The sequence below is a fragment of the Gorilla gorilla genome, chromosome 2, assembly GCF_029281585.2.
Source record: "Gorilla gorilla gorilla isolate KB3781 chromosome 2, NHGRI_mGorGor1-v2.1_pri, whole genome shotgun sequence".
NCBI classification, from domain to species: Eukaryota; Metazoa; Chordata; class Mammalia; order Primates; family Hominidae; genus Gorilla; species Gorilla gorilla.
Window position 1 is genome coordinate 145403249 of NC_086017.1, and position 25815 is coordinate 145429063.

At 40.3% G+C, this 25815-nt stretch overlaps 1 protein-coding gene across 2 annotated transcripts in view; it reads right to left on the bottom strand.

The window, feature by feature from the left end:
- The window catches only part of RYK (receptor like tyrosine kinase), a 95936-nt gene extending 71880 nt beyond the window's left edge, over positions 1-24056 (bottom strand). For both annotated transcript variants that reach the window (XM_031009711.3, XM_055380898.2), the window contains exon 1: positions 23612-24056. In XM_031009711.3, the coding sequence (XP_030865571.2) occupies positions 23612-23849 (238 nt within the window). In that variant the 5' untranslated portion in view covers positions 23850-24056. The remainder of the gene's footprint in view (positions 1-23611) is intronic.
- Between the last annotated feature and the right edge of the window lie 1759 nt (positions 24057-25815).

Genomic DNA, 25815 nt, shown 5'->3' on the forward strand with positions numbered 1-25815 from the left:
AAAGCCTATTAATGATAAAAACTGTCAACAAACTAGGAATAGATAGAAACTTTCTTAGTTTGGTAAAGAACATTAAAAAAACCCTACAGCTAATATCATACTCAATGGTAAATTATTAAATCCTTATTCCTAAGATCAGAAACAAGGCAAAGATGTCCACTTCCACAACTTCCATTCAACCTTGTACTGGAGGTCCTAGCCAATGTATTAAGACATAAAAAGCACAAGGATGAAGTAAAACTGTCATTGTTCACAGATGACATAATCGTATGTATAGAAAACACTGTGAAATCTACTAAAATACTACTAAAACCAACTAGTGAATTTAGCAAGGTCTCAGAATACAAAGCCAATACTTTAACATCAATTGTATTTCTATATTAGCAACAACTAGAAAATAAAACTTAAAAAATCAATACTATAACATTAAAAAACACCAGGGACCTAGGAATAACTCTAAAGCTATGTAAGATCTCTACACTGAAAACTATAAAACATGGCTAAGAAAAATCAGAGAAGACCTTAAGTGGAGAGACATACTGTACCATTCTCCTTAGATAAGCCTCAATACTGTTAACATGTCAAGTCTCTCATATTGATCTGCAGATTCAAAGTAATCTTAATCAAAATCTCAATAGATTTTTTGAAAAAATAAATTAATCATGAAATTTACATGCCAACAGCAATCTTGAAAATGAAAATGCCTTGGAAGAGGAACAAGGCAATTCAACTTTAGTATTTTCAACAAGCGATGTAAAGCAACTAGATGCATAAATATACACAGAAAAAAAAAACCTTAAAATGAAAATTAAAACCACAATGAGATACCGCCTCATTCCTGTTAGGACAGCTATTATACTGCTGGTAGGATTATAAACTAGTACACCATTATGAAAAAGACTTTGGAGGTTCTTTTTTTATTTTTTTTTAAGACGAGTCTTGCTCTGTCGCCCAGGCTGGAGTGCAGTGGCGCAATCTCAGCAAGCTCTGCCTCCCAGGTTCACGCCATTCTCCCGCCTCAGCCTCCCAAGTAGCTGGGACTACAGGTGCCTGCTACCATGCCCAGCTAATTTTGTTTTTGTATTTTTAGTAGAGACAGGGTTTCACCATGTTAGCCAGGATGGTCTCGATCTCCTGACCTCGTGATCCACCTGCCTCGGCCTCCCAAAGTGCTGGGATTACAGGCGTGAGCCACCGTGCCTGGCCTGACTTTGGAGGTTCTTTAAAAAATTAAAAGTTAAGGCCAGGTACAGTGGCTCATGCCAGTAATCCCAGTGTGTGGGAGGCCGGGACCAGAGGATCACTTAGGCCCAGAAGTATGAGACCAGTCTGGGCAACATTAGCAAGACACTGTCTCTACAAAAAATGTTTACAATTAGCCAAGCATGGTGGTGTATGCCTGTAGTCCTCACTGCTTGGGTGGCTGAGATGGGAGGTTGGCTTGAGCCCAGGAGTTCGAGGCGGCAGTGAGCTATGATCGTGTCACTGCACTCCAGCCTGGAAGACAGAACAAGACTCTGTGTGTAGGAGGAAAAAAAAAGAACTACCATATGATCCAGCAATCGCACTACTGGGTATATATCCAAAGAAAATGAAATTAGTATGTCGAAGAGGTATCTGCATTCCCATGTTTATTGTAGCACTATTTACAATAGCCAAGATATGAGATCAACCTAACTGTCCAAAAAGGAATGAATGCATAAAGAAAATATGGTAAATGTACACAATGTAGTATTATTCAACTTTTAAAAAAATGGACATTCTGTCATTTGCTACAACATGAATGAACCTGGAAGACATCACGTTAAGTGAAATAAGCCAGACACAGAAAGACAAATACCGCATGACATCACTCATATGTGGAATCTTTAAAAAACAGAAAAAAAAAGTTGATATCATAGGAATAGAGCACAGCAATTATTACCAGAGACTGAGGGGGGGAGGGGAAAGTGGAGGATGGGGAAAGGTTAGTCAGTGGGTACAAACTTACAGTTAGATAAGAGGAATAAATTCTGATGTTCTAACACACAGTAGAGTCACTAGTTAACAGTAAAACACTGTATATCACAAAATAGCTAGAAGAGAGGCTTTTCAAGGTTATTATCACAAAGAAATGATAAATGTATGACGTGATGAATACACTAAGTACCCTGACTGGATCATTATAAAGCAGAGATATGTATCAAAACACCAAACTGTACTCTATAAATATGTACAATAATAATGTATAAATAAAAAATAAATAAAAATTTAAAAAATAAATGTTTAAAAAACTCTTCCTAGGGTTACAAGTAAAAAAATAAATAAACCTTGACCCCTATCTTACATATCAAACAAAACCCAATCTGAGATATAAACCTAAATGTAAAAGCCAAAACTATAAAGCTTCTAAAAGAAAACATAGGATAGAAGAGGCCCTGTCTGCCAGAGTGGAGCGCTCCCTCTCTGGGGCTCTGTCTTTCTTGCTCTCTGGCTCCCTCGCCCTCTCTCTTTTTCTTCTTCCCCCTCCGCCTCACACTCTCTCTACTGCCTTCTCTCTCTCTCTCTCTTTCTCTTTCCCCCATCCCCTTCTGTCTCTCCTTCCCTCTCTCCCTTGCTCTCCTTTGGGCTGGGAAAAAAAAAAAAAAAAAACGTAGGATACAAAATCTTCACAACCTGGGGTAAGCAAAGATTTCCTGGACAGGTGACACAGAACATAAAGCAACCAGAAAAAAATGAAAATTATCAAAATTTTAAAATCTTATCAAAATTTAAAAATCATCAAAATTAAAAACTGAAGTTCATCAAAATTAAAAACTTCTGTCCCTCAAAAAACATTAAGAAAATGAAATTAAAGTCACAAACTAGGAGAAAACAGTCACAACACATCTACCTAAGAAAGAACTTAGCTGGGGGAAGGGAGAGATGTTGGTTAATTTTTTTTAATGATTTGTTTCTAGAATATATAAAGAACCAAAAATTTTTTAACCAAACTAAATAAAATGGACAAAAGATGTGAGCAGACATTTCATAATTATATACATACCCAATAAGCATATGAAGAGGTGCTAAACATCCTTAGTCATCACAGAACTACAAATGAATACCACAGTGAGAGCCATTAGCACCCAAGAGAATAACATTGAACGTTGGCAAGGAGGTGGAGTAACTATTATACAACTCTTACACATTGCTAAGAGTGTAAAAAATGTTCAACTACTTTGGAAAACACAGTGTCTTATAAAGCTAAACATACACCTATTCTATGATCCAAGAATTCCATTTCTGAGTAATTATCCAAAAGAAAAGAAAACATATGTCCACAAAAAGACTTATGCACAAATATTCATATCCCTCCCCCCAACGTTTTTATTTTTGAGACAGAGTCTCACTCTGTTGCCCAGGCAGGATCTCAGCTCACTGCAACCTCTGCCTCCCAGGTACAAGCGATTCTCCTGCTTCAGCCTCCTGAGTAGCTGGGATTATGGGCACCTGCCACCACGCCCGGCTCATTTTTGTATTTTTAGTAGAAACGCGGTTTCACTATGTTGGCCAGACTGGTCTCCCGACCTCAAGTGATCCATCCGCCTCGGCCTCCCAAAGTACTGGGATTACAAGCGTGAGCCACCATGCCTGGCCATGTTCACAGCCCTTTTATCCACAATAGCCAAAACTGGAAACAACACAAATGTCCATCAACAGATGAACGGATAACCAACTGTGGCATATATATAAATGGAATGCTAATCAGCAATGAAAATAAGAGACTTTGCAACAATAGGGATGAATTTCATAGACTGTATGAGAGAAAGAAACTACACAAGAGAGTATATACTAATATTTCCACTTATATAAAGTTATAGGATAGGCAAAAGTAATTTATGGTGATAGAAATCAGGTCAGTGGTAACCCTGGAAAGGGAAGTGGAAGGGAAACTGTTGAATTGATTACAAAGAGGCATCAGGGAATTTCTGGGGTGATAGAAATGTCCTATATCTTGGTTGGAGTGGTGGTTACACAGGTGTATGCGTTTTTCAAAACTCAACCAACAGAACATTTAAAATCTGTGTATTTCATTATACGTAGTTTACCTAATTTTTTAAAAGATGGAAAAAAGGAATTAACACTCAATGGTTTTTACCTCTCTGCTTATCTCAAGAAGCTTGCAAAATCATAGCATAGTATTTGTACTAACATAAAAAGTTTTAGAAAAAATTAATCTTAAGTGATCACCAACTTCCATTATTTAAACTTCAAAACACCTTTCCCAGGAAAATAAAGAACTCTGTTCCTAATAACAATTTATTGTTATTACTGGTAATAATAACAAAAAATAATGTGTAAGTTTTCCAGACACAGTTCAAAGTATCAAGAGCATCTAGGAGTTCTGTAAATTCAACTCCATGTTAAGCTAGATAAAAAGTACCTGTAAGCAGCCAGACAAGACCAAAAAAAAAAAAAGAAGAAGAAGAAAATGCAGGCACGTCCTCAAGTCATACATGCAGTCATTTGATAATTCGTGGTTTTGTTGTTCTACTAGAAATTTTATCTTATCTGTCAAGGAGACGGGTGGATATAGCCAATTCCTTCCCAGCCTCCTGGGAACATCTGTTCTCCCCAAATTGCTCAAGGTCTCTCTAGTTTTACCAGCCCAAACAGAAACTACCAACTTCAACAGAAACCATGCCTCCTAGGTAGAGAATATTCTTTTTGAACATAACAGAGCAACTTCACAACATTTCAACTGAAGACAGGGCAAAGACTGCAGTCAGCCAACTTTCTCAGGCTTCTAAAACCTAGTTGGACTTCAACTTGTGCTAGTAGCTTAGCACCCTGGCCGTCCACCCCTTATCCCCCTTCAATGATCTACTTCTATACTGTCACCCACTAATACCCCTCTGACTTCCACCAACCTCCTTATCCTTCTGAAGTACAACTTTCCCCTGGCCCTGTGGAGCCCAAAGGGTCCATTCTCTTACCCTCAGCGGACACTGCCCTGGATCGCCATGGCCACTTCAGATGACTGCTTGAGCATCCTTACCCAAAGTTCTGTTTCTTTAGAATCATGCCATCAAACTATGCCACCCTCTATCCTTCTCAGTATCTCAGTTACCTCATTCACTGAGGATTCTAGGACCAGTTTATACAAGTTCTATGCACCCCTCTTCTATATCTCATTAGGGCGGACTCCCAATGTCCCTGAGACTAGCCCACTTTCAATCTGCCCTTCAATGTCTCTTTTATTCCTCTACTCCAACAATCTTCTTCCATACCAAAGAAACTCATTTCTATGGACAGCAGCAATATGCGAATTACTCTGCCTCTAAAATCTTGAACTATAGTATCTCAACAGCTAGTAGTTCTTCAGCTCTTTACAATTAACAACAGCTGCTCCCAGGGTCATTCTGTCTCCAGTATCTATAATCCTCTTGTTTCTCCCATTCTATTGTACCAATCATTTCCTCAGTTTCTTCTTACAGGCCTCAACCTCAATTACTTCAATTACTTTCTTACCAGTGGAGGTTTCCACTTTCACCCACCACAGCCTACGTCAGACATACACCATCCGCTCAGAAAAAAACACCCAATCTTGAACTCACTCCTCTACTTCCTGTCCTCTCTGGTGCTATAATTGAATGCTGCATAATCCTGGATTAAGCCTTTGCCACAAATGACTCACTACAAGATGATGCTTGTACCCTCAACAAATAAATATTTATAAGCTGCTGACAATTTAAAGCCCTGTGATCCAAATGCCTATGAACACCTAATGACCACCAAAATAAATTGTAAATTTAAAATTCACTACCATAGACTGAGGTGTTTAAATTGCAGTATAATCATTAAACACAGTTGCTGTTTTCTGACTACAGGTTTTGAAAACACTTGTTTTGAAACAGATACTCCATTCTTTATTAGCTAAGGTAGTTATTTCCAGTTTGAAAAGGTTTGAAAGAAACCAATAAAATTCTGTTCAAATTTTCACGCATCAAATTAGCAAATACAGTCTGTTATATTGTGAGACATGTTTCTGTAACACCAGCTTTTAAGTGGTTTGTAAGTAAGATCATTCCAGTATAACAAGTGGGTTCACATATTAATTTTCCTAGGCAAGGGGATCTGGAATAGCAGGAATAGAATTATAACTTCCAGTGAGAAAGAAAAAGATCCTCATTTAGCTCAGCTGCTGCCAAGCAGGAGTCCTCTCAGCTCTATTTCAAGAATATTTAAAATGAGCACCTGTACCCAGGACTCCCTGCTCAAAGGAGCATTCCCATCCTTTGCACAGCAAGCTGCACTTACTCTGGTGCCCACCTTTATGGCAACCACATTGGCTAAGAAAATGACTTTCATCTGTACTGTCTCAAGACCACACCCTATATGTTAATATCTCTCACTCTCTTCTGAGGCAACATAAGCCATGCTAAGTGGTTTGACTGGGCTACCCAAGTGATCTCACAAGGTACCAATTATGCTTTTGTTGGTGCTCTGCTTTAATTGCAGAAGTCTTGAGTGGCTGGCCCTTAACCTTATTTTTCTCATAAATCCTGTTATTTTTAGTGAATAGGTAAACTTGAAGGGTTTTTATGGAATGCATTTGATGTTATAACAGAAATGTTTATATTATTTAAAAATAATACTGACTGTTACACAGGTTATGACACGTAATTTGTGACTCTATACAAAGTGTTATAAATATTTATACTCTTTGACCCAATAATTCCATTACTAAAATCCATCTTAAGGAAACGAAAGACAGACACAAATTTTTATGTACAAATATATTAATAAAAATTAAAACTGAAGAAAAGTAACAATATAAACTACCAGCAACAGAGCAATAATTAATAAACTGTAATACATCCACAAGATAGAACAACAGTTTTCAACAGTTTATCTTTCTTTAGAGGAGAGAGGTGATACCCCAAGTCATAATATCCTCTCAACTAAACTGCTCCCTGTTCATCTCTCTAACATATTAGGCTTCTTTGAAGACAGGTTTTAATGACCAAATAAGTGACTAAAAAACACTGAAAAAAGACTATGAAGCCATGAACAAAACTGTTATAAATACTGTAGTAAAATGAGTTTTGCTTAGAATATAACAGTAAATGCAAATTACAACATACAAACTGTATACAGCAAATTTTTAACAATGTCTGGCACCTAGAATAGTTCATGCATGTAACAGGTATTCAATAAACATCCGGTGAATCAAAGTTAAATATATATTCATATGCATGTTGTGTTCCACTTTAAAAAAAGGGAAAATAGCAAAATATGTTAACAGTGGTTGAATATAAATAGTGGATTATGGATGATTTTTATTATACGCTTTTATTCTTTTTCTTCTCTTAAATTTTCTATGAAAGTTAAACTGGAAAAACAATAAGTGTTCAAAAACATGTTTAAAGAAATATGCATACAGCTGCGACAACTCATTAATACAAAAATACAACCAACTACTGTCTAAAATAACCCATGAAGGTTGATAAGAGATACAGAAAAGGCCCTCAAAAGTAAAATTCAATTAAAAAAATCACATTTGTAAAGACATTATCTTTGGTATATTAATGTTAACACCAGTAATGATAAATTATTAATGATTAAAACACCTTCCTCCAACTTTCCCTTAAAATACCCAGTTAAACCAAATAGCAAAATTTGGCAAAGTACTATAAACTGAAGAGAAAGACCAAAAGAGAAGACCAAAACTTGGAAAAAATTTCCACATGCAACATTTGACAATGGGACTGAAATAAAATTATTGGGTTACCCATGCTATCTGAATGAGAATAACATGGAAAACCCTGAAGATGACAGGGAATGGAACAAAGCTTTAATTTTCAGGAGAAGAGGAAGCAGGCAAGGAATTCTATTTCTAGACAAACTCTCATCATATGCAAAAATAGTACTCAGAAGGCCTCAGGAAACACCGCAATTATGTATTCTTCCCAAAAAGTTTCTCTAAAACATACTGAGAGATTAATAAAACTTTTGTTTTTAATAGGGGATAGAGAACTGTTTTATACTGAGAAGAGCTATGCTTCAGGATGAAGGTATAATAATCATGAATCATCACTGTTCTGTATCAAACTATAAAGAATTTTAAAAACCAAAATAGTAGAAATATGAAGAGAACCAAATATAAGTATGACCATGGTACAAAACTATCAGTCTATGACTGATATTAGCATATAAAAGATATAGTTTATAGGTACAGCCATAATTAATACATCCATCAAGATGGTACTCTATAGGAAATGTGACTTACTTCAAATCATCTGTAAGATATTTACAAAATGTGATCAGCTATAAGGAAAAGCATAATCAATTTCTTAAAGGAGAAAATGTATAGGCCACAATATGATCACTGGGCAATGGTAAGAAGGCAGGGAGTGAGGCAAAACTGAACATACACATTTTTAAGTACCATCTATCTCAAAGAGTTACCTATATTCTTAACCATCATAAATGGTTTCAACTACATAAAGAAAAAACAAGAACATGAAACAAAACATTGAAAATACATTTATCAAAAATTGTCAATGCACGGTTAATATATGGTATTTTTCTTCTTTACAAATATTTTCCAAATAGTCTATAATGAGTATATTTTCTAGTCTATATCTTTTCCTGTGTATTTTCCAGCCTATATCTTTTCTTGTATATTTTCCAAATAGTCTATAAATGAGTATATTTTACCCTAATAATCAGGAAATAAAATTAATGAAATAAAAGAATTTTAAACAAATTTACTTTTAGAAAAAGATGAAATCTATAGAGAATATCATACTTTATCTCTCAATTTTAACTCCTTTTTCTTTCCTTCCCCATCATACGCTTGAAAAAAATTAAAAGAGAAAAGCAAAAGACACATAAAGACAGGGGCTAGATAACCTAGTTGTTTCTAATTACTATTAATTATTAGTGTTTCAAATAGGACAACAGCAATCAAATGCAGTCTGAAAGCAGGGACAGTGGACAGCAGGGGTTATTACTGTCAGGGAGTGTTAAGCATCACAGAGGTTAAGTGAGTAGTGAGAAATGATTAGAGAGGCAGTGAGGGAAACAATTTATTCAGTAATGCTTTAAGGAACCAGTTCTGTGGCAAGCCAGGAGCGCAGGGTAACTCTTTATGAGACTAGGAAACAGCCTGGTTCCAACAGAAGGGAGTGACTGAGAAGGAAGGTAGGTGTGCTATAGTTAGGAAATTCCAAGGGCTGAGACAGATCACTTCTAAGGTGGTCATTCCAATGAGTGCCTTATTTGGGAAAAAAAAGAAAACTGGGAACTGGGACACCTGCATGGTCAAAGGAGAAAAAAAATCAGGGTAGGTTCTAACATCCCTTTGGGATAAAGGGAGGGAATAAATGAAAATTAGAGTCAGGGAAATAAAGTCACTGAGTATCATTTTGTAGAGGTCTGGTGACTCCAACAATCCTAATGAGTCAAAGGTTATGTAAGTAAAGATCATAGAAATCAAAAGAAAAGAGAATGCTGAGACACTGTAGTGGGCAAAACAATCCAAGTAGGAAAGGAGAGGTATGATGCATAATAAGAGCTGGTCCCTCAATGAACAATCCAAAAAGGAAATTAGAAAACAATTCCATCTACAATAGCATCCAAAAGAATAAAATACTTAGGAATAACTGTACACTGAAAACTACAAACACTGCTGAAAGAATTAAAGACCTAAATAAATGGAAAAACACCCATGTTCATGGACTGGAAGACTTAACTGTTAATATAACAATACTACCCAAGTGAGCTACAGATTCAGTAAAATCCCTATCAAAATTCTGACTCCCATTTTTGCACAAGAGTAAAAGCAGATCCTCAAATTAATATGAAATTGTGAGCAGGCCAAAACAGCCAAAACAATTTTTAAAAAGAACATAGTTGGAGGACTCACACTTCCTGGTTTCAAAGCTCACCACGAAGCTACTTTAATCAAAACAGTGTAGTACTGGCATGACAGACATGTAGACCAACAGAAGAGAACTGAGAGTCCAGAAAGAAAGTTACATATTTTGGGCTGATTAATTTTTGACAAGGATGCCAAGAGACAAGGGGGCTCTGCTGGAAAGCAGACAAGAACAAGAACGGACAGCCACAAACTAAAGAGGTAGCATTTTGTCATTAGAATGCATAGAATTTTTAAATTCTGATTTAGGATGAAAATACTTCAGCTGTTCAGTTACATTAACCAGACTTAAATTTCCCATTGCCAATTCCAGCAAAGTAAAAGTGTTGCTCTCTTGTTAGAAAGCATGGCATTTTTTCAAAATTTTATTTTTAAACAACCCAAATTCAAAGCTAAAAAGCCAAAGTTATTCTTGCAAAACTCTTAAGGCTTATCCAAAAAAATTCATTTTTCCCTAGACGATTTTAAGTTCAAACTTATTTCAAGGTCTGTGATCCACATGAACTGGCCTAACTCAAGTTCTAATAATTCAACAGCTCAAAAATTTTTTCCAAATGATTTTAAAAGTTGACTATTGGTTTCTCAAAGCTGTACATATGGTTCATTCGTGCTAAATCAGCAAACCATCTCTCTTTATTTTAAAAGCCACCTTTATAGCACTTAACAAAACATATTTCAGGGAGTTGTTTCAAATGTCCATCTTCCTATTACCTTGCACATCTCACAAACAAGGCTGGGGTCTTAGTTTACTTGTAACTACTTAAATATTAGATGCATGAATGGCTGGCTGTCGATAAAAGTCAACTACATCAAAGATGGGTTTTAAAGAAAATGATACTTTAAAGAAAATGTCAAGAACCATTAGTTAAGGCAAAAAAACAAAAGTGATGTCGTAGAAAGAGAACTAAAGCAGAGTTCACAGTTCTTACTTCCCTTCCCCTGGCTTCACCAGTAGGTAGCTGAATGACCTTTGGCAACCAATTACTTAACCGCCCTCTCTAGACAACAATTTTCTCAACTACAAAACAAAAAAGTTAAACCAGATGATGTTAATGTCCCTCTCCTCAGCCGCAAAATTCTATTACTCTATGATATCATCCATGGTTTTCTAGTGTCAGCCAAAACACTATTATTTTATTATATCATCCACAGTTTCCATATGCCATTTAAACCTTAAGTAAAAATTCATTTAGTCAAGATAATCTTCTAGATTCTGAGGACAGTGGTAATATGAGCCATTAATCAGAGAAAAAACCAATATCACTTAACATGTATTAAACCACTGAATACACTTTAATGAATGCTAAAAGGAAAGTAAACAAGCTCTTATTTCAAATGCTCTTAGGTTATGGAAAGTAACAAGCTGAAATCGATAAAATAACAGTTTGTTCATCAGAATGTAATAAATCTAGCTGTGGTCATATTATACCTAGAAAATTAGCTGAGACCTAATGTTTAACTACATTATAAGACAACGAATTAAAATATTAGACTGTAGAACAGGGGCATCCTTTCCCCATAGTTGAATAAGCATGTAAATCCTCAATCCCATAGCTGTTCAAGCAATAATCTGTGGATTAAATATGATTTTTCATGTAATTCTCTGCCACATTCTTCAGCATTTCCTCATATATTTGTCCTGCAACCCTAAGTGTCTTGATAGAACTGTCTTGAGAGTGTATGTTCATACACAGAAAGGAGGATTAGAGAGAGCTTTCCAGAGAAAGAACATATGCATGACCAACAACAGCAGACAACATAAATATACCCCTTCTTCCCCTCTGTCCTTCAGACTGCCTTCTTTCTGCCTAAAGAAAAGCAGGTAAGCCTACCCTTTTGGTCCTGATAGGTGGTTTAGAAATCAGCTTCAAGAAGACATGGAAGGGAATCTCCTGTTCCTCCCAAGGAAAAGCCAGGAATCTGCAGGCACTAACTTTTCCTAACTGTGCCACTTCAGGAAGTAAACATGATATGTTGTCAAAATCAACACAGAACAGGCACAAATGTTAGAATACAAGCAAGGACACTGAAACAACTATTATACCTGTACTCCACATGGTCAAAAAGTTAAGTAGAATCATGGAAAAAGACCCAAGTCAAATTGCTAGGGCTGAAAACTATACTGTATATAAGATGGAAAATAGACTGGATAGGACAGCAGGTTACGCATTTTGGGGAAAAAAATTTAGAAATTGTATTTCCTAGCTTTTCATTACTGATAAAGGCTTTTGCCGGAATCTCTCTTGAATACTTCACATCCTCCAATTGTAGCGTGGGCCAACAGTCTATTGAGAGACTGCTCTGTGCCAAGCCATAAGGTAGCCTCGGTGCAGTAGGGGAGAGACAAAATATGATGGGTGCGGTGATACAGGTCTGCTTATGCAGGGTATGGAGCTATGGAAGTCGACATGGGAGGTGCCTTACCTAGAGACGGCAAGGGAATGGGAGAGGCAAATTAGGCAACTCCAAAGAAAGTAAGTTATCAAGACCAGGCATAGTGGCTCACACCTGTAAACCCAGCACTTTGGGAGGCCAAGGTGGGAGGATCCCTTGAGCCCAGAAGTTTCAGACCATCCTGGGCAGCACAGGGAGACCTCAACTATATAAAAAAAAATTTTTTAATTAGTGGGGTATGGTAGCTCACACCTGTAGTCCCAGCTATTTAGAGGCTGAGACAGAAGGATCACTTGAGTCTGGGAGATCAAAGCTGCAGTGAGCCGTAACTGCATCACTGCACTCCAGCCTGGGCAACAAAGAGAGACCCTGTCTCAAAAAGGGGGGAAAAAAAAGAAAAGAAAAGTAGCTATAAAAAATTAACATATGTAAACTTCCATTAGTAAGTATAGCTTCAGTCTAATTTCCCTTTTGGATAATAACTAAGCAGGCCATGGGAAATGATCAACAGAATGATGACTCCAGTAAGGCACAGGACAGTGAATTTTTTTGTAAGTATGATTCACTTGTTTACTCATTTGTTCCACTTTTAATGAAAACCTACTACATGTCAGGTACTGTTTTAGGTGCTAAAAATAGAAAGTGGAACAACCTAAAAAGTGTCTATTCAAACAGAACTTTCACTAAAGGAGATGGAAACAACCAAAAAAGTATCAGATGCTTAAAACAGTGTGACAGCACAGAGAGGCACTGGGGATCAACCCTAGGAAGATGAGCCTCTCTGGGGAATTGACATTTTAAGTTGAGATCTAGAAAGTACCAGCCATGTAAAGATTTGGGGAAAGAACGCAAGGCAGAGTTGCCATCTAATGTAGACTCCAGGGTGAGAAGGAGTCTGGCACCAAGGGAACTGAGTGGTGCAGGGAGGGGCAGGGATAAGAGTGGATCCAGGTCGTAGGCAAGAGTCTCTACATATACATTTACATATTTATAAATCAGGAAAAGCTCAACAGCTTAGATATTTGATATTTATAAATTCTTAATTTCTTAATAATGTGCAATAATGGTTATTTTAGATTTTTTAAGAATTTCTTTCAGATATACATATTGGAATATTTTTTATGAAATTATGTCTAGATTTGCTTCAAAATAATCTAAGTAGAGGATAAGGAGAGTGGGGGCAAATGAGTGGAGTAGGGGTAAGGTGGTAGAGATGAAACAGAATTGGCTATGAGTTGAGAATTGCTGAAGCTGGATGACGGGTATATAGAGATTCATTATATTATTATGCCTTATTTTGAATTTTTGAAATGTTCCATAATAAATACATTTTTAAAGCACCTTATTTAAAATAAAAGGGAGGGAGTATTTATAAATACAAATGTCCCATTCACAGGGGACTTTTTAAAGGTGCAAACTACTGTCTATGATACTGTAGTGGATATAGGACACTATGCATTTGTCGAAACCTACATAACTTTTCAACAGAGTGAATCTTAATATATGCAAATTTTCAAAAAAATTCATGTAGGAGGTCAGATCTTAGGATGTAAAACAGAATACGACATATACCAGTTTTTGAGACACGCAGGTGTACCCATTAAGCTTTTCATCAGGAGTCCCTCAAAGGCCCCAAAAGTCTAGAGGTCCTAGCACAGTATACAAATTTTAGTATGTGTGGACATTCACGCCTTTTTCTAGGGAAAGGGCCTAAGGCTTTCACAAAAAAAGGTTGAGAACCACTGACATTTCTCCTTGCCTGCAGCTTCTTGGCTGAAAAGTAACCTTGCTATTGCTCTTAACCTAATGACAATATCTCATTCATTTTATGGTTTCCCTGCAAGGGCATTACTACACAGCTACTGCTGTAAGCAAATAATAAATACCACCAGTGAATTTTACAGTTCTGAAAGTTGTGACAAACACATGCATATGCACATAAAAAAGGTGGAGGCCTGGTATGGTGGCTCACACCTGTAATCCCAGCACTTTGGGAAGCCCAGACAGGGTTGGGGTGGGGGGTGGGGGGTGGGGAATCACTTGAAGTCAGGAGTTCGAGACCAGTCTGGCCAACATGGTGAAACGCCATCTCTACCAAAAAAAAAAAAAAAGATACAAAAATTAGCCAGGCGTGGTGGTGCACGCCTGTAGTCCCAAGCTACTCAGGAGCCTCAGGCACGACAATCGCTTGAACCTGGGAGACAGAGACTGCAGTGAGCTGAGATTGCACCACTGTACTCCAGCCTGAGAGAAAGAGCAAGACTCTATCTCGAAAAAAAAAAGGTGACAAACTATGTATTTAAGTTCCCTTTACAGTATCACCTTTTTATAATATCATATTTCATTTAATCTAAAGTACATCCTTATTTTTTGTGCCACTAAGAAAGAAAAAAGCTATTAACTGATGACTCTCCACTGATTATAACATGGTTCTGATTTCAGAGATGTTCAAATGTGGAAAACCTGTACCTCCTGTAATCAATTAAACATGGCATTCAAAACGTTAATTTACCTGAGCCCCATCTCAGATCAATTCAACAAATTGCTCAGGGTAGGTCAAGGAATCTGTAGTTTGTTAAAGCTTCTCAGATGATTTTGGTTAAAGACTAAGTAAACTGTCAACCTTCAAAGGCAGCTCAGTAGAGAAAGCACGCACTTTGGAGTCACATAGCCCCACACATCTCTGTGACCTACAGCAAATTCTGTAATTGCCCACAACCTCAGCATCTCAGCCTTATCTGTTTAAAAACAAACAAACAAAAAACAGTCAATGCCACCGACTTCCTATGGTTGATAAAAGAGAACATATGTAAAGTACCTGGCATACAGCAAGATACACTCTTCCTCCTCCTCCCTAAATTACAGGTGATCCCTAACTAGAGACTTGTGTGCTGTCTATTCCAGCTTAAAATTTATATAAGAATGAGCATGAGGCCGGGCAAGGTGGCTCACGCCTGTAATCCCAGCACTTTGAAAGGAGGCCAAGGTGAGTGGATCACCTGAGGTCAGGAGTTCAAGATTGGACTGGCCAACATGCTGAAATCCCATCTCTACCAAAAATACAAAAATTAGCTGGGAGTGGTGGTGGACGCCTGTAATCCCAGCTACTCAGGAGGCTGAGGCAGGAGAACTGCTTGAACCCAGGAGGCAGAGGTTGCAGTGAGCCGAGATCATGCCATTACACTCCAGCCTGGGTGACAAGAGCAAAACTCCGTCTCAAAAAAAAAAAAAGATAAGAATGAGACCTATGAAATCCACTCAGCACTATCACTGCTGAACACACAAAAAGAATCATTCAACAACTGTTTATTATGTAACTGAGCAATACACACACGTTTATTTTGGCACATTTTAAGAGGACCTTCACAAATGAATGCTGTTTAATAAAATTTTTATTAGAAAATATTGTACTTGATTTACATCAACACACAAAAATGTATACCTTTAAGTGTGACATAATTTTAGAGTAGCTAATGGTTCTGTTTCACGTACAAGTTTTTGTTTTGCTTTAGGATGTGTAGCTGGCAAGATTTTTCAGAACATTGGCATAACTGCATCAAAACACCAAAAGTAATTCTATGGAACTTCTCAACTCAGGTGCCTGAATAAATACTCACATGTTTGATTTGTCCCAAAAGTGATCCTTAAAATCCAAACAGCATTTTAGGCAGCACCTTTGGAACTGACCAGTCAACTCAGGATGTGACTCACAGGGGACAGGTTTAGCCATAATTGGATAGAGTTCTCTCACATGTGTAGCATGAGGAAAAAAAACAACCCTCAAACCCACAATTGCACAATGTCTCTGCCTGTCTCCCAATGAAGAACACATGGATTCAAATAAATACCAACTCCACCAAAACGCCTAGGGTTAAGGATTTGCTGCAGAGTGCTAACCTCCCAAAAACCCACCCAGGATCTGGGCCCTCTGGCAGGTTATGCCAGACTCATGGGCAGATGACGCCTTCAACCCTCCACCCCTCCTCCCCATCAAGCATGGGCTCTGAGATTTAGGAGAGAGGGGTGCTGGGAGGAGAGGAATACATGGTTCATCTACTTTTTCTTTCCCTTGACCAACCACTTCTCCCAAAAGGAAAGGGTCCTTTGGTTCAGTTGCCCAAATCTGAAACCCTAGATTCCTCTGTGACTCCTCCCCTTTCTTTAGCCCTAAAGTCTCTTCTACTAAGTCTTCTCCAAACTCACCAAATTCCTCACAAATCCATCCCACCCCTTCAACTGCCTTAGTTGATCCCTCTTATCATCACAAGGTTGGCTCTATCCCATTTCCCAGATCCAGCATTTCATTCTCCAAAGCCATCCTTTTCACTGGGGCCAAAGTAATCTTCCCTATAACCCAGACCTGACTGCGCACTCTCCTAGTCTGCATTCTTTAGCAGCTCACTGAAGAATTCACCTATAAGAGTTCAAATTCCTACTCTAACCTTAGCCTACCTTCCAGCTTTATCCTGCGGCGCTCCATGGCTTTGCTAATTTTTCACCTCAGCCACATTAGATTTTTCCTACCCCACAATTTCACACAGCTGCTTCCACCCTCTATGCCTTTGTTCACACTACTTTCTCAGCCTGGTATGAACTGCTCTTTTCTGCCTATCAAATTCATCCTTCAAGACGAGGCTCAAATGTCTTTTTTTTCCCTGGGACAAGTTTCCTAAATTCTCTAAGCCTCTCTCCCCTCCGCCCTTTCCACAGTCAAAAGTAAGTGCTCCTACAATAACTTATGTCAATCAGCAATATAACTCTTATCTCTGTTACAGTCATAAATGCAAGTTTCCCCTACAAAATTCTGAGATCTTCAGGGAAAGGAATGTAATAATTTTGAATTGTCATTTTCTACCACAATATATGGTACTCGGTTTAACTTCAAAAAAATTTTCTGGACTGATTTGGGACACAGTGATTTCAACTAGTATTGACTTGATTTTAAATAAAATGTGAACATGCTTGACTTTTCCAGAAGATATTTATTTTAAAAGGAAAAGCAAGTTATCCAAAGTGAATTTCTAACCGGTGGGAGATGGGGCCTCTTCCCAAAAGTCCCCCTGACCCCTATCACCACCATCACTGTTGGCATAACCAGTTTATACCATTTCCACCCCCCCCACCAGCATGTTCTTCCCAAGCTTCTGGCACTGCCCAGCCATATGCCACCTTCACAGGCTCCGGAATTCCACAGAGCTCAGTACAATGAAAATTATCAATTAAAGAACATGGGACGATGCAAGAATAATTAGCATAATAATAAAGACCACAAACAAGCACCTGTGGCAGCAGGCTTGCAGTTCTACTCTTCGAGTTTTTGGTTAATTGCCCTCCTCCAGAGCTGATAAAGAGACAGTATGAATTCAGGTCTCAGGCAGGACTGAGTCAAGACCTGGCCTTCTACTCACTGTCCAAAAGGCCCTGAATCAGGGTCCTCATCAGTAAAATGCAGAAATGAATGCCTACATTGCAGCCTGTTATGCAAGTAACAGGCTTGTAAATGCAAGCGATGAACCAGGGCCCAGGAACACAGGAAGGCCAACCAGAGTTTAAAAGCTTCTGAAGCTTTTGGTGTTTCAGAACAGATAAACTTCCATCAGGACCGCGTGCCCTACTACTACCAAAAAAACCAGGCTAGTCATTAATACATACCTACTCTAAGATTATTGTTTTCTCATTTCTCTGTGTCACCCCAAAATTTCTATGTTGAAATCCTAACCACTAAGGGATGGTATTAGCAGGTAGGGCCCTTTGGGAGGTGATTAGCTCATAACAGCAGTCCTCATGAATGGGATTAGAGCCCTTATAAAAAGACCCAGGGGAGCTCGTTTGCCCCTTCCACCATGTGAGAACACAGGGAGAAAGCAGTATCCATAAACCAGGAAGAGGGCTCTCAGCAGATATCAAATCTACCAAAGCCTTGATCCTGGACTTCCTAGCCTCCAAAACTGTGAGAAATAAATCTCTGTTGTTTACAATCCACCCAATTTATGGTACTTTGTTACAGCAGCCTGAGCAGACTAACACTCATCTATAAAATGGAAATGTCAGTACATAACACAGGGATGACCTCTATGCCCTACACAGACAAAAGACAGCACTTTTAAAAGTGTCAACTACTACTACAACCACCATTAACTACTCGTAATATTGTTCATATAAAAAGACTGCCACACGTCATCTTCAATAGTTAAACCCAAACCCTAACTGCCATTTACACATTGTGGAATGACCATAATCCCTTACCTCCATTTCCTTCCAAAATTCCTCTAAAATGATAGTTTAAAAAAAAAAAATCGCAAAGACATCAAACCATAAGGACAAACAGAAAAGGAAAGACAACATGCTTTTTTAAACAAACTTTTGCAAGATGGCAAAGTACTTGAAGGAATGGTCACTGCCCCTCAGGACTTCCAAGAGGCTCAGGTCTTGAGGCACCAAGGAGATGCCAAAGGCTGATGTGAGGCTTAGCCTAGACAAGGGGGGAGCCACCGAAAGAGGTGTTCAAAGCTTTTGGACCCCCAGTTCCAGCAGGAAACCCAAAGTTTTTTCTGAAGAAACTGAATCATAGTGACAGGAGAACTGTAGCCAGAAGTCGAAGGCTACAGCCTCCATCCCTCCCTCAGCCAGGTAACCCAAACCCTGGCAGCTGGCATATCACCAAGCATACCAGAGGCAGGAGATGATGTCTTCATTGTGAACACTGGCCCCAAACGAGATGTAAAGGTGTTGATATTCGGGGCAGACTCCCACTGAAAAGTCCACCTGAACTCACAAGTCACTAGACCACCAATACACACATGTTCTCTCCTCTGCAATCAGCTCCTCAGGATCTTTTTCTTCATTATAGACAGTCAAGGATCACCAGATATTTATGACTTAAACAAACAAAGAAAAGATCCCTGAAATGAATAACCACACTGGAGGAAACAGAAGAAATATTAAAAATATATTAAACACAAAGGAAAAATAAAAATACACACATCAGAGATAAGTAAAGATAATACATCCATAAAATAAGATGCAATGAAATGGAAACAGAAAAAGATTCTAAAATTTAAAAACATGATCATTAACATTGAGAACCATTCCCCCCCTCCCACTCCTTCCAGTACAAAGAAATACGTAAGAGGTGAGATTAGTTAAGAAAATTTAAAGATCATTTGTAGTGGGTTCAACAACCAAACCAACAGACATCTCAGAAAGAAACACACACACACAGAGAGAGAGAAAATAAAGGGTGGGAATTATTTAAAAAAAAAAAAAAGCATTTCTGAAAACTAAAAAGAGTCTCTAGATTGAAAGGACCCACTAAGGTAATACAAGAAAGAAAAGGAAGAAAGGAAGGAAAGAACCAACCAACCAACCACACAAAAACTTATAAAACTTCAGAATGCCAGAGAAAAAGAACCTGAGCTTCAAAAAAACAGAGAAAAAAAGAGGCATCAGAATGGCTTTGGACTTTTCATCAAAAACCCTTAAGACAGAAAACTGTGAACATGCCATCAAAATTATGAAAAAATGTATTTCTACTTAATATTTTAAATTCAGCCAAACCATCTATAAAGTATGAGGACAGGATAGATACATTCAGACATTCAAGGCCTCAAGTAATTTATCTCCCATCATTCCTTCTTAAGAAGCTACTGAGGATACACACATAGTAGCAAAATGAAGCAAACCAAGAAAAAGGAAGACAGGAGATCTAAAAAACAGAGGTTCCAAGACAGGAAAGAAGTAACAGGAAGTCCCAGAAAAAATAATCGTACTATCTGGATTGGAGCAAGAGGATGGAATGCTCCAGACCAAGAAGTCTCTAAGAGGAAACCAAGTGGCAATGATAGATGATTTAATGTGCTACCTGGAAAAAAAAAAAAAAATCAAAAGGCATTTAACATACTTCTTGGAGTAGTTGAGGGAACACAGCCAAAGATAAATAGGTAACGAATCAAAATGCAATTTTGATAAAATGCAATTATTTGCTGTGGGAAAAACAAAAATGTATAAAAAAAAAATCATAAGTCACTATTTAGCAATACCTGTGTACACAATAATGTAAATACTGCTATTTTTACAAAAAAAAGTTACGTAACTACATTGGAGGATTTAAGAGAGAAATGAGAAAGAGCTCAGTTATGATACTAGAAAGTCAAAGACTTATTCTACATTGATTTAGAATGACGAAAGTAAAAAAAGAGGAAGAAAAAATAAACAGACCTAGTTGAGGTAGTAGCTACCCCTGGAAAGTAGAGCCTGAGGGATAAAAAGGACAAAAGCAAGAGCCTGCTGTGTTTGTCAAAAGCCTTTTAAGCCGGATGCGGTGGCTCACACCTGTAATCCCAGCACTTTGGGAGGCTGAGGTGGGTGATCACCTGAGGTTGGGGGTTTGAGACCAGCCTGACCAACATGGAGAAACCTCGTCTCTACTAAAAATACAAAATTAGCTGGGCGTGGTGATGTGTGCCTGTAATCCCAACTACTGGGGAGGCTGAGGCAGGAGAATCGCTTGAACCTTGGAGGCAGAGGTTGCGGTGAGCTAAGATCATACCATTGGACTCCAGCCTGGGCAACAAGAGCGAAACTCCGTCTCAAAAAAAAAAAAAAAAAAAAAAAAAAAAGCCTTTTGGTTCTCTTAAAACTATATGCATATATTAACTGGATTAAAACAATTTATTCTCATATCAAGGGTAATTAGTCAATTTATAAAGTTGTCACTATCAACTTCATTTATAAGTTTCTTACTTGGAACTCTAAACTGTCTTAAAAATATTATAAAATAATGGTTCGTTTCCCATGCCAGGATTCAGAAGGCACAAAATCTATAGTGATTCTAAAATACGGTGCAAAGCTACTATTCCAAGAAGCCTTAAGTACCATAACAGCTTCTGTGAGAGACTGCATTCTGAGAACTTGGAGTGCCTTGTACACATCTCAGTCCTACCCACTTGGCTCTTCCCTACCTGGAGGAGCCAAGGAATTATTTTAAAGGTAGAATGTATGAGGGAGATGGGAAGGGATGGAAAGAACGAACCTGAATCTGGCAGGATGGAGTGACTAGAGATCCTCTGTAACAGGTCAACCCTATTTGCACTAGAGAAAATACTACTAGAAGTCTCTCTCGCCCCCGGGGATAGACAACGGAGTTAATTGAAACAATGCTTCCTACCCTCCCAGCAACAGCATTTCTGGGCATAAATTGGATGCTCATCAATTAGGAGCTTCCTCTGCTGCAAATACTGCTAAGAAAATTAGTTCCAGGCCAACCTTTGAATAAGGTAACAAATATATAACTAAAGTGCTAATTAGCAATGATTTATTTTCCACCATGCCATAATCAAACTTCTACAGACAAAATCTTCATTTCATTCGATAAAACTTTGCAGCCTATGTCAACACTGTTTCATTTTTTTCAAAAATATGAACTAGGCCAGGTGCGGTGGCTCACACCTGTAATCCCAGCATTTTGGGAGGCCGAGGCGGGCAGATCACGAGCTCAGGAGTTCAAGACCACCCTGACCAACATGGTGAAACCCTGTCTCTACTAAAAATACAAAAAATAGCCAGGAGTGGTCACTACTTGGGAGGCTGAGGCAGGTGAATCACCTGAACCCGGGAAGCAGAGGTTGCAGTGAGCCGAGGTCGCGCCACTGCACTCCAGCCTGGGTGACAAGAGCGAGACTGTCTAAAAAAAAAATGAACTGTGTGACCTTGAGCAAGTTACTTAAAAACCCCACTTTCCTCATCTCTACAATAGGAATAATGCCACCTACCTCACTGGGCCCCGAGAAAATTAGAAGAAATTATGTGTATAAAGCATGTAGGGGCAGGTATATGGCAGGAATTCAATGTCAGTCCCCGGTTGTCTTCTGTCTCCTACCTACATCTCTGACTTTGTTTACCCATGTAAACAAAGTCACAAGCTATATAAGTGCTTTTAACCAAAAAGCCTTTACAAAACCATGCATAATACGTTAATATTTCTAAAACTAACGTATGAGTCGTCTTGTATTATTTTTCCTAAATCTTAGTCTTGTGTTCCAAGTACTACCCCAAGTAGCAGTTTTAATTCAGCTAAACTACATTCAGCTAACTCAGCTAGACTAAGAAGGATTAAGAATGAGCACGACTTCATAAAAAGAGCATTCTTCTTTGGCTAAAAACTGCAAATCCGTACATGTAATGTCTAAAGAGTCTGCTTTAAGTAATTCCATTTCTACATTGAGTCAATCTCAACACACCTCAACAAAGTCTTATTACTTAAAAAAAAAAATAGAATACTGACAAATAATGGATGCAATAGAAAATAATTTTTCCCCTCAAACACTCAGAAGCACCACCTTCAGATGAAATAAAGATACTGCCATAATAACAAAAGAACGCAAATGTCTAGGTACCAAGGACTTCCTTTTTGGGGGGTCGTTCCTGTCAGATCTTCCTCTAAGCGGTCATTTCCAGAATCCACAAAGTCCTAACATAAGACCCCAGCAATTTTTTCAAATTAATTCCCCAAACAACAAAGCTAAGCAAGTAAATGGAACCACAAACCGACCCAAGACTAAGTTCCTGTTTCCCTTCAAGATACTCAAAAGTAGGAGAGTGGCCCACAAGTACAGAGGCAGTCCAAACTCCCAACACACCCAATGCAAAAACCAAAAAGGTATTGAAACTAAAAAGGTCTGCTACCTGGCGATTCATTCACTAAAAATATGCTTAGAATCTAAGCATATGCTCCAAATCTACGTCCCAAGATTTGGAGGCTGCCACGAACATTTGGTGCCCTTATAACCTCCCCTTCTTTCTCTCTCATTTTTTTTTTTTTTTTTTTTTTTTTGTAAAAGGGTAAGCACAGAGCGTGGCCTCTACTGGAGCATCAAAACCACAGCGAAGGGTTTGCAAGTTCAGTCTAAAACGTGAATTTCGAGATATTCAAAATCGAGGGCCCTAGAGTGACACACATAGAAAGGGTCAAAAAAACTTCGCGCAGCAAGGAAAAAAAGTTGTAAGGGTGACTGACTCTTCTACGGAGAAGGGCTAACGAGGCAGTGAGGAGGATGGGATGGGGTGAATCTGGGTCTATCGCGGCGGGGCAGCGAGGGCGGCACGAAGGCTGACCCAGAGCTGGGGACCGGGCAGGGACCACACCTCCCAGCCAGCACGGCAGGCAGAGACCGGGCCGCGAGGCGAATCCGGGCGCGGGGGGCGGGGAGGATACTCGCCCGAGGTCCACGGCGCGCAGACTGATCCGCCGGCGGCCGGAAGCTGCCCCAGCCGGCCCGACCTGCCCGCCCCGGCCTCGGCGGCCCCACTCACCGATCAGCCGGCGCACCTCGTCCTCGCTCAGGTAGAGACTCACGCTGGGCCCCGCGGAAGCCGACTGCAGCTCCGGGGGCCGCGGGGCGGGGGCGGGGGCGGCGGCAGCGCCAGGCGCGGGCAGCAGCGGCAACAGCGCAAGCAGAAGCAGCAGCGGCGGCGGCGGCGGGGCCCTCAGGCCGCGGGCCCCCGGGAGGCAACTCCGGCCCGGCCGCCCCAGCCGCGCCGCCCCACGCATGGCCGCCGCCGCCGCCGAAGAGGAGCGTCGGCCGCCCGCCGCACCGCCGCCCACCCCCGGCCCCGAGCCGCTCACAGCCCCGAGCCGGGGGCGGCTGCCCAGCTCATCGCGCCGCCGGCCCGTGGCAGCCAGCGGTGGCTTCAGACCTCCGGAGCGCGCCGCCGCCGCCTCCTCGCGGCATCGTCCGGAGTTGGGGACTGCCCGCGGGACGTGCCCGTGCGCGCCGCCGCCTCCCCGGGAGCGCGCACGCACCTTTCGCTCTGGGCGGGCCGGGCTGGGCAGCGCGCTGGGGTTTTAAAGTACCTCGGCGGGCGAAGGGCTCGGGTCACCCTCTCCCCAAGAGCCGGTCCCCGCCCCACGCGGTCACTGCGTCTAATGTTTGCTTGTCTATTGTCTGTAACCCTCCTTTCCCGACGGACGGGCCAGGCTGGAGCCACCGGCCGCGCCTGCAGCTCAGTGGGCGCCCCAGGTCCCCGGAAACGCCTGGATGCGGCCGTTCTGGTTGCGAAAGAGCAGCATGCTTTCCTGTTTAGTGGGAAAACTCAAATAAATAGAAATCATCCTTTATCTTACCATCGGTGATCAACTTTATCATTTCCGTATCTATTATTAGAATTTATACTACATATATTTGTTTTCCAGAAAGATCTTAGCACGCTTTACTAACCCTATTTTTACGTTACAAAATTTTATTTATTTTTATATTTTTATTTATTTATTTTGAGACGAAGTCTTGCTCCGTCACCCAAGCTGGAGTGCACTGGCACGATCTCGGCTCACTGCAACCTCTGCCTCCTAGGTTCAAGCCATTCTCCTGCCTCAGCCTCCCGAGTAGCTGGGATTACAGGCGCCCGTTGGCAACGATGCCCGACTAATTTTTTTGTATTTTTAGTAGAGACGGGGGTTTCACCATGTTGGCTGGGTTGGTCTCGAACTCGTGACCTCACGTGATCAACCGACCTCGGCCTCCCAAGTGCTGGGATTACAGGTGTAAGCCACCGCGCCCTGCCAAATTGTTATTTTTTTTATAATCGTTCTGCATCACTATAATCAACCTGTCTTTGGGGTTGTTAATCTGTGGTCCATACCAGGCTTCGACAGCCTTCCAATAATATGAAACTGTGTGCAAAAGTGTATGTGTCTCCGTGCGTATTTGTGTCCACGTCCATGTTTCTGTGTGTTGTGTGTATGCTTGATTGCACACAGAGAGGTGGTATGTCATCATTTGTTCTAGGGAGTCCTTGTGCCCTCAAAGAGGTTAAGAACTGCAGATAGACCTCGTGTACTTAAAGGCGGTGGAGCCAGCCAGTGCATGGACTTCCGGGCCTCCTGATGTATTTTTGTGAGCCGCCCACCATCGCGGTCAAACTTGCACCAGTGCCCCCTCTCTTGGTGAGGCTCCAAGGGCCCCTGCCCTGTCCGGGGACACCTCGTCCCTGCGGACAGGCCCCCGTCCTGACCCCAAGGCTCTCGCGGGGCCGTACCTCGGGGAGCAGCTGCTCTCACGCTAGGCCTGGCTTCGGCGCACAGTTGCTCCATCGCAGTGAGGCCCTGGGAAGCGGTTATTTTTATCCTCAGGGAAGGGTAGGGAAAAGGAGAGGCTGATAAGGAGGGAAGTGCTGGAACTTGATTTTCTCCGTCCCTAGCAAGATACACGGATTCCATTTAGAGATAGGCTGGCCTCAATTTGTCAAGCTTCAGCGCCTCAGCACAAAATCTTACACCCTTCATCCTACCGGAGGAGGCAGAGAAGAGGAAGAGGGAAGGAAAAGTGCTCCGTCAGAGAAGGCTTTTAAGCCACAAAAGTCAGCAAAAATACTTCTGTTGGGACAGCCACTGCTATCAGGGTTCTGCCAGGAAGGGCTTGAGGCTCAAAACATGTTGTGTGAACAGGAATCTCAATTCAGATGGGAAGCATTTTTTTAAAGGATGGCATATTCTTTGCACTTTTAAAAAAGCTCACAGT